This window comes from Pseudochaenichthys georgianus, chromosome 15 (genome assembly GCF_902827115.2).
Source record: "Pseudochaenichthys georgianus chromosome 15, fPseGeo1.2, whole genome shotgun sequence".
NCBI lineage: Eukaryota > Metazoa > Chordata > Actinopteri > Perciformes > Channichthyidae > Pseudochaenichthys > Pseudochaenichthys georgianus.
Genome location: NC_047517.1, coordinates 14,828,839 through 14,838,612, shown reverse-complemented (window position 1 = coordinate 14,838,612; position 9,774 = coordinate 14,828,839). Strand labels below are relative to the sequence as shown.

Genomic DNA, 9,774 nt, shown 5'->3' with positions numbered 1-9,774 from the left:
CGAGCGTCGAGGAGGCTCTCTGGAGGAGCTATAACCGAGGATACACTGATGGGTCCTCCACGGTCCTCCACGGCTGCTTCGTGGATGCATTTCCGGCAACAGAGATGTTTCAAAGACTCGTGACGCACGGCCGGACTTATCTCAGCCGGACAGCTCTGCATGCATCCCCCTGGATATTATTTTATTAACTGCTTTCATCGCGACGCGATGTTTACAGTGAGAACAGCTGTGATGTCCGTGCAGAAAGTAGAGCAGTGTGTATAATATATATCACTCAGTAGAACAGGCCTACTCTTTTTGCTTTAGTTTAGTAGATATCTACAAACAAAGAGTCGATATTTTTCTAAAACCATTTAGTGCTTCACAATAAAATACACCACGGCTGTAGCCTGTTTTAGGAGCTGTATATGCGTGTGTGTGGTGTAGGTGTGTGTGGTACAGTGTGTGCGTCGATGCAGCAGACAGACAGGTGTCAGTTGGTTTGGTGTCCTCTGCTTACTTTTAATACTTGTAAATAAAACTTTTGGCCCGTAATTTATTTTCCACATTGTAGCGACCAGAGAGGGGGGGGGGATATATCCAGTCTCTGATAGTGTTACGTTATTATGAGAGTGCTCTGCTTGATTCTGAAATTGTATATATTTATATAAATATATACATATATATGTGTGTGTGTGTCCGCATCTGTAGCCATTATTGTCTCATTATACCGCACTGTGAATGAATCAAAGTAAATATATAAGTTTTCATGAACACATCTGTCCATCAGACAGAGGGCTGCTGCCTCCTGTCATCATTAATGGACGTCTCTTTAAAATGACCACTCAGAGGAGAGGAGTTCTCATTTCTCTAACCGCCTGCTGCTTCCCCTCCTCTCTCCTCGGCTACTCCGCTCGCATCTCCTGTGGGCGGGACTAAGTATCGAGGATAGGAGTCGAGGAGGGGAGTTCGAGAAATGAGAAAGGGCCAATGTGTACGCAAATTGACGTGCTTGATGTGAACGAGCATTTTGGTTAAAGTTGCGCATGCGCTATGAGTGCACATACGGGTACTTCTCAGGCATGCCGGGTAATCTGTGACGTTTCACTCTCTCAAAAGTTGGGCCATTTTATCATCATGCGCTAATGAGCAACTCTCATAGGAATGAATGAGGCCCCGCCTCCCACGCTGTATCCAGTTCTTATTATACATCCATGATGCTGCCCCAGAACGCCTCATTGGAGATTTCTCTTTTTCTTCCTGGGTACAGTGATGTGCCCATACCCAAATGGACCCATTGGTCCAAATGGACCAATCCGCGGAGCCGTTACGTCCGCAGAGCCGTTACGTTAACGCACACACAAACTCAATCTTTTCTCAGCTGCAGCTCCGCCGATTTCTCCTGACCCCTAGTTTCCACCGGTTCCGTCTGCGGCGCGTTACAGGCGCGTTACAGGCGTGTTGCGGCTGCGCTGCGGCGTCCGCAAGGATCGCGGCCACTCTAGTCAATGGGTGCTATTCCACCAGACGCGCCGCGTTACGGCTCAGAAGCGTCTCGCCGCTGGGCTCCGCTCGAAATAGGATTGAAGTCTATTTTTCGACGCGACGCAGCCGTAAGGTAATGTCGGGCAGGAAGTGGAACGGTGACAGCATCCTATGAAGGGCCGTGTAGGCCAAAATTCAAACTCACCTCGCACACACACTACTGAAAACCTCTGGCCTTGCACACACACTACTGAAATACTCTCACATTCACTACTGAACACCTCACACACACACGACTGAAAACATCTGAGTTTGAATTTTGGCCTACACAGCCCCTCATAGCATCCGGCCCACCCCCCAAATAAACTAATTTGCAGACCCCCCTTCACATCACTACATCGTCTCCACAACGACATGCACAATGGATGACAACGTTTTTATATTGGAAGTGGAAAAACACTTGATTTTATATGACACAACGCATCTTTTTTACAAGGACAACACCAGCGTTCTCCTTCGGTTTACAGGCACTGTGTGTAAATTATATAGAATAATTATGATGAATGCATTTATTTTACCACTAAATACAGCAACCCATCTTTGATTCATGTTGTTTTTAACTGGACTATTACAATTATTATTAATTATGTCTGTAGTCTACAACACAACAAAATAGAAAATAACAACAATAAACACGATTTAAACAGACACAAAAATAAACCATTTAACTACAGTACGTAGCCTACTTACTTTCTTGTAGAAGTACAAATGTCCAGGAAATATGCCCAAATCAACAAGAACTGCGAGCCGGCATGCACGACGCTCCGCTTCCGTAATGCTTCTGAAACGCTCGTGAAACGCGTCCCGTAGGGTATGACGCCGGAGGAGGCCGGACCAAAACCGCGCCGCAGCCGTAACAAGCCGCAGACGGACCCGGTGGAAACTAGGGGTGAGACGGCGGGACGCGGCGAGGCTGTGAGTCGGTGTGTGAGCACACACACAAACTCCCAGCCAGGCTGCGGTTGTGTGTGTATGTGTTCGGGCTGGTTTCGGGCTGGGTTTTGCTGTGTCTCGCAGACGGCCACTGGGCTCAAGGATGGGAGCTCCAACAAGCCGTTTAGGACAGAGAGTGAATACACATACTATACAGAGATGCTGTATGAGAAACCAATGTGATTTTGGAAAATTGCACAATATAAATCTATTTTTAGTATACCTCAACAATGGAATTATGATCAGTAGAAATGAACATGACATGACATGGGACCTTTAATGTTGCAGGTCAACAACATGTGGTATTCTTTACAACCACCAGGGGGCGTCATTCATCTATTACTCGTCTATACTGTCCCTAACATCTCTCTAATCTCTATTTTGTTAAATTTGTTAAGGAGTAACCTTAATTGAAGGACTATGTTATATTGACAAATACAAACAGTGATTGATGTAGGCTACTTGTGTGAAATGTGTACCGAACTGGGATTATAGCCTCAAACTCAACCCTTGTACAAAACAATATGGATTTCTTGCTGTTCAAGTAATTGAATTGTTTGTTTTTATGTGGTGAGTGTTTTTTTCATGATTATAAGAGGCCATGCTATATTATTGCCCTGGAATCTCCTATACTCAAAGTTGATCACATATCTCTGGGTAGCCTAGGCTAATACTAGAATAACAAAATAATGGTGTAAATAGCATAATAATATGCCCATCATGCCATGTGGTATTATGCAGATGAATTTAGTACATGCCTGAGCAGCTTCAGTGAGGACTTGAATGGAGGAGATTAGTACCAGATGTTGGGTCTCAGCAGCCAGCCAATCAGGAGGAGGGCCGTTTGGTCTGTGGGAGGGGCTCCGGCTCTCTGAGCTCAACATTTATTCTAACAGGTAGTTTATAAACCAAACTCGCCAACAGCAGCAGCAGCAGCAGCAGCAACACTAGCAAGACGGTGACTAACGAAGTCTGAGCGGAGGACGGTTTCTTTAACAGCATCTTATTTCTGGATATGCCCTGACGCCGCTCTTCAGCATGCTGAGCAGGAAGGGTATGATGAGCGCTGCAGCCGGGGTGGACCGCAGCAGGGTCGGGGAGAGGCTGCAGGCTGCTCTGGCCGGGCTGCAGGAGCTTCATCTGCTGAAGGACAGACAGAGCGACATGGTCAGCTGGGCTCTGAGGATGGACCGAGAGGAGCCGGTCACTGCTGCCCACACCGGCCCGGAGAGTCTCATGATGATGGGGGCCGAGGAACAGCGCCTGGAGGCAACCCTAACAACCCTGAAGCAACAGCTGGTAGGAAGCAATTTATAAAGACATAAAACAAAATCATTAAAATGCCTCTCAAGAGATACTAATCTGCAGGCAGTTGGTTGGTGTCACCATAATTGTGCCTTTATTATACATTTTTAAAACGATTGCACACATTCTCATTAAAGTCGTCAGTCAGCTGATGCTCATGTGCATTCCGTCTTCAATTATTAGCAGTCACACTTTCATGATCTCAGCTGGGGGTAGGAAGTAAGATAGGTGTCATAAATCAAGGTTCACTGCAGGACCAAGAGGACTTTGAGTTGTGTATGTGCGCGCACACAGTGCATGTGCAGACTGCAGGGGGGCAAACCTCAATCATTAACCACTAATGCCAGGGAATCTAACAAAAAAAACCTGGTGCGTTTTTTAAGGTGGTTAATTTGCTGTGAATGACAGTCAGTCATGAGAGGCCCCTGCGTGGCCCCTGAGTGTTTGAAACAACTGGCTGAGTTTTCCGTGACAAGCTTTTTCCATGAAGGCTGCTGTTATAACCACAGGAAGTGCAGGGATTAAGGTGCTCGGCTTGAATTTAAGTAAAACTGGGAATAAGATCCACTGTAAAGTATATGACAAGATATGGTTTTGTTTTACATATGTACAAAATGGTTCACACTCACAACACCCCATATTTAAGAAAACACCACCAGCTAGAAATAGCCTTAATGGCCCAACAATACTTTCCAATAGCTTGTTTTTTGCCACAGTCTGAAGGAAGTCAACCAAACTAACTCTATTTTACAAGAGAATAAAAAATGGAGTAAATAGTGCATTTTGCAGGCAATGACCCCAAGCCCTCATTTTAAGAGCCACTGTAACAGTAAATGCCCAGCCCGAGCTGCAAAGCAAACAGACCTTCATCCCAACCCCCAAGCTTTCCTCCTCTATTAGTTTACACAATGGCCAGGCCCTCGCTGTGGGGGAGAAATGAGTTACCCACCACTGCTTCTTCCATGCTCCCCCATGTCCTGCTGGGGTTAATCATCAGCCACAGCTGAGACTCCTTTGTTTTTCTGATAGCTGTACATTAGAGCATCTTTATCCGAACAACAGGCCCCTTCTTAATGTAATTATAGAGTTTCTAACGTGCATTTACCAGGAAGTTTCACTTGTTCAAAGAAATCCTGTGCAATCACCTGTATTTGTGTGCATGAGTAACTCTATTGCATAACCATAATCATTCGTGAACTCCCTTCCAAATCAAACCAGGCTTGCCATTTGTTTCAGGTTGTATCACACGCTTTTGGGAAGTTGGCTAAAATGTTGTGTGTTTGTTTTACAGTCTCGTCTTCGGAAACAGGACGTAGGCCTTAAATCTCACTTGCAGCAGCTGGATCAACAGATCAGTGAGCTGAAGCTGGATGTGAACAAGGCTTCCACAGACCAGCTGGAGAGTGACAGCAGGCCAAGTTCAGGTGTGTAAGCAAACACTGGCACTAAAAGCCCTACGGTTGTTTACTTTATAGCGAGTCATAAAGCATCCACCCAAGATTCTATCACACGATGCTGTGAAAGATACTCTTTATATATACACATTTGACTAATAATACATTATTCCCTGCTCTTTCTCCAGGTTTCTATGAGCTAAGCGATGGTGGCTCTTGCTCATTGTCCAACTCCTGCACCTCTGTGTACAGTGAGTGTCTGTCTTCCTCCCAGACTAGCCTTCTCCTCCTTCCCACAAGCCCTGCTAATTCCCACATCGGCCAACCGTTACAAGTAGACGTATGCCGGCGGCGTTCTGCTGATGAGAGCACTTCCCAGCCCAACCCTCCACGGGCCACCGGCCTTCATCTAGGCAGCAGCAGGATCAGAGCAAGCACCGAAAAGGCTCGCCCAAGGCCTGTGTCAACAGGTAACAAAACCTCTCAATCTCTCATGTAATGGGAATCACACTACTGTTGTTGCTCAACGGGCACATGTCATTTTGTAGGGTTGTGTCTAGCTGGTAGCCTGAGATGCGCAAACTCTTGTGAGACTTGTTGCCTTGTCCATTCAAGGTCAATTGCCCAACCGCTAGCATCTCGCAAGAGTTTCGTAAATTCCGGGTTACCATTTACAAACAGACGCTTTTAAGGGATTTGAAAGGCTAATCAAATGTTTGTGTTTGTGTTTATTAGGTGATCTCGATAGGATGATGGGCCAAGGACTGAGCCACTACCGACCTGTTGATGCAAAGAAACCCCCAATGTGCTCAAACCTAAAGACCTCCACAGTGGACTCCAAGTTCCACAGCAACCTGGTGTCCCGCAGTGGGACGGAAGTGTACCACTACCCCAGCCCCCTGCACGCCGTGGCTCTTCAGAGCCCGATCTTTTCCCAAGGGGGTGACCCAGCCACACCTAGACTTCTTGAGGGCCAAGCCAATGGTTCTGAAACCCTCCAGAGGGCGCACATGTTTTATGACACCAAGACCCTGGGTTACATTGACAAGCTCCTCCTGCGCAGCTCAAGCAGAATCCAAAGTGACTCAGAGACTCTGCAGAGACACAGTGACTATCACAGGAGGCCCACTGAGGTTTTAACTGCATTCCCTGAAGTGTCTCAGAAAGAGGTGCCTGTGGTGAAGCCTCCTCCAGCACAGACCACAAACATTACCCCACATGATAGCAACCAGAAGAGACACTGCATGACATTCCCTAGCCAAGAGCCAGCTGATAACACACACCACAATCAGTCAGCGAAAGCCCCTGAGCTTTCATACCGATACTCCTATCCTGTTGCCAGTAGGGAGTACAGCTCTGATGAGGTCACCACTTTATCTCTGAGGAAGAATGGTAAACCCAGAGGAGAATATGCTCGTGGAGCAAGAAGCAATTCAGAGAATAGATTTGGGGATCATCTAGGGTCAATGCCACAAGAGAGGAACGGCTATAGGCAAAGATCTACGATGGCCCACAGCTCGAGCGCGGAGGAGAGTCAAACCTCTCAGGTTCACACTGCCCCCACAGCTTCCCCTGAGTTTGTCCACGCTGAATTTGTCCCTGCTGGCTCACAGAGGGTCAAGGTGAGACAGGCGGACCGTAAAACCAAAGCCCTGAAATTGAAAAGGAAAAACACAGAGAAGCCTCGAGCAATCAAGCAGCAACTTGGCTCCTCTGGTGAAAAGACCAGAGAGGGCAGCAGCGCAGCAAAGGGGGAACAGAGAAGATCGGGGAAGGGAAAAGTGACCCAGAAAACAAGCATTTCTTACACAGAGGAGCGCATACAGGGCTCAGGCTCTGACTCCAGCCACTGTAGTCCTGGACTCATGAACACCTACAAGGTCCATGCAAAGCCACATCCAATCCCTGCTGTCACAAAGTCCAGCAGAAGCCGCAAAATGCAGTGCCCAGAGTATGATCAGCCTGTGGAGCAGAGGAAGAGGAGGCAGGGGGCGTCCAAATGGCAGTCAGAAGTGGAAATGCTCCAGGCCTCGTATGTTCAGCGTCAGAGGTCCAAAGAGTCCCAGGTTCAGGCACATGGAAGCATGAAGATGGTCCGCAGTACGAGTGCCAGAACCGGCCAGTGGGTTGGACCTCCTCGCCCCTTCCAATCATCCATTTCCTCTAACTCTTTCCTCCAAAATCTCAATGCCAGATACCCTCCAGCAGCCTTTGTCATGTCCTGCCACTACCCACCCAGATGTGAGTCTGAGTACTCAGCCGAATGCGCCTCACTGTTTCACTCCACCATTGCAGAAAGCAGCGAGGGGGAGATGAGCGATAACACCACCAACCGCTTTGGTGATAGCGAGTCCAGCCAGAGCTCCCAGTCTTTCTCGGACTCTGACAGCAGCTTGTCCCTGGATGAGGAGGACCAGGTGGGAAGACAGGAGGAAAAGGGCCTGGTGTGGGCTGAGGCTGCTCTGGGGCCCACCGCAGCTGGACAGCCCCTCCAGCAGCTCCCACGCCCCGAACCATCAGCCTGCCGCATCAAAGCTTCCCGAGCCCTGAAGAAGAAGATCCGTCGGTTCCAGCCGGCCTCCATGAAGGTCATGACCCTGGTGTAGAAGTGTTCCCCCTGGGCAGAGGGAGAACTGTTGGGAAAACAGAAATCAAGGAAAATGCTTTCAAAACTGTTTGCAGGTCTTAGGGCTCAGCATCTGTGCACTGATTGTTTTGTTAAAACTAAAAAGATAAGTTATGTTATGGTTGAAACTGAAACTGTACAAAATGGTAAATCGTTTAAAAGCATGTTTTAACAATTATTACTTAATTTGTAAATATTTATCTTGTAATTAAAGTTTCCCATAGCATGTGGCTGCATTTGACAATTCCATGGACATTTATGTCATATTATTGTATTTACCTGAAAAATAAAAATAATTTCTTTAAATATCTCAAATACGTGTTCAATTTCAGTTAATCTGTTCATTTTTCTTATTAACTATATTAAGTATTTCATATACGCTGGGTTAGTTTGAGTTTGTATGTATTAGTCACTTTTCTTTAATATTTACTAAATCATATGCTTTTCTCATAGACTGTATATATACAGTGGGCTAAAAAAGTATTTAGTCAGCCACCAATTGTGCAAGTTCTCCCACTTAAAAAGATGAAAGAGGCCTGCAATTTTCATCCTAGGTACACTTCAACTATGAGAGTCAGAATGAGAAGAAAAAAAATCCAGAAAATCACATTGTCTGATTTTTAAAGAATTTATTTGCAAATGATGGTGGAAAATAAGTATTTGGTCAATAACAAAAGTTCATCTCAATACTTTGTTATTTACCCTTTGTTGGCAATGACAGAGGTCAAACGTTTTCTGTAAGTCTTCACAAGGTTTTCACACACTGTTGCTGGTATTTTGGCCCATTCCTCCATGCAGATCTCCTCTAGAGCAGTGATGTTTTGGGGCTGTCGCTGGGCAACACGGACTTTCAACTCCGTCCAAAGATTTTCTATGGGGTTGAGATCTGGAGACTGGCTAGGCCACTCCAGGACCTTGAAATGCTTCTTACGAAGCCACTCCTTCGTTGCCCGGGTGGTGTGTTTGGGATCATTGTCATGCTGAAAGACCCAGCCACGTTTCATCTTCAATGCCCTTACTGATGGAAGGAGGTTGTCACTCAAAATCTCACGATACATGGCCCCATTCATTCTTTCCTTTACACGGATCAGTCGTCCTGGTCCCTTTGCAGAAAAACAGCCCCAAAGCATGATGTTTCCACCCCCATGTTTCACAGTAGGTATGGTGTTCTTTGGATGCACCTCAGCATTCTTTCTCCTCCAAACACGTCTAGTTGAGTTTTTACCAAAAAAGTTCTATTTTGGTTTCATCTGACCATATGACATTCTCCCAATCCTCTTCTGGATCATCTAAATGCTCTCTAGCAAACTTCAGACGGGCCTGGACATGTACTGGCTTAAGCAGGGGGACACGTCTGGCACTGCGGGATTTGAGTCCCTGGTGCATAGTGTGGTAGCCTTTGTTACTTTGGTCCCAGCTCTCTGCAGGTCATTGACTACGTCCCCCCGTGTGGTTCTGGGATTTTTGCTCACCGTTCTTGTGATCATTTTGACCCCACGGGGTGAGATCTTGCATGGAGCCCCAGATCGAGGGAGATTATCAGTGGTCTTGTATGTCTTCCATTTTCTAATAATTGCTCCAGTTGATTTCTTCACACCAAGCTGCTTACCTATTGCAGATTTAGTCTTCCCAGCCTGGTGCAGGTCTACAATGTTGTTTCTGGTGTCCTTTGACAGCTCTTTGGTCTTGGTCTTTGGTCTATTTTGTTGACTATTAGGCAGACATGTTAGAAACAATCTCCATTTAATCCTCAAACGTCCCACTGAGAGGGACCAAATTAGCACTGATAGCGCTAACGGCTCCTTATCTGGTTTCCTGCCCAGCTGTTGGTTTAATAAGTTGCGTCTTCAACACCAAACCCAGACAGTCTTGTTTAATTAGAGGGTGAAACTTATCAGCCTCAGTCATTTAAATGTAAGTAAACACTTACACCAAAGTACTAAAGCACACAGTCACACTCCTACAATTACACAGACATTAAGACGATGGCAG

The 9,774-nt window shown here is 46.4% G+C and overlaps 1 protein-coding gene across 1 annotated transcript; it reads left to right on the top strand.

Moving 5' to 3' along the window:
* The first annotated feature begins 3,310 nt into the window (after nt 1–3,310).
* dact2 (dishevelled-binding antagonist of beta-catenin 2) lies at nt 3,311–8,059 on the top strand. Its single transcript, XM_034100001.2, has 4 exons — nt 3,311–3,756; nt 5,054–5,186; nt 5,345–5,626; nt 5,892–8,059. Exons 1-4 carry the CDS (start codon nt 3,496–3,498, stop codon nt 7,760–7,762), a joined length of 2,547 nt encoding a protein of 848 aa, XP_033955892.1. The 5' UTR covers nt 3,311–3,495; the 3' UTR covers nt 7,763–8,059.
* The last annotated feature ends 1,715 nt before the right edge of the window (nt 8,060–9,774 follow it).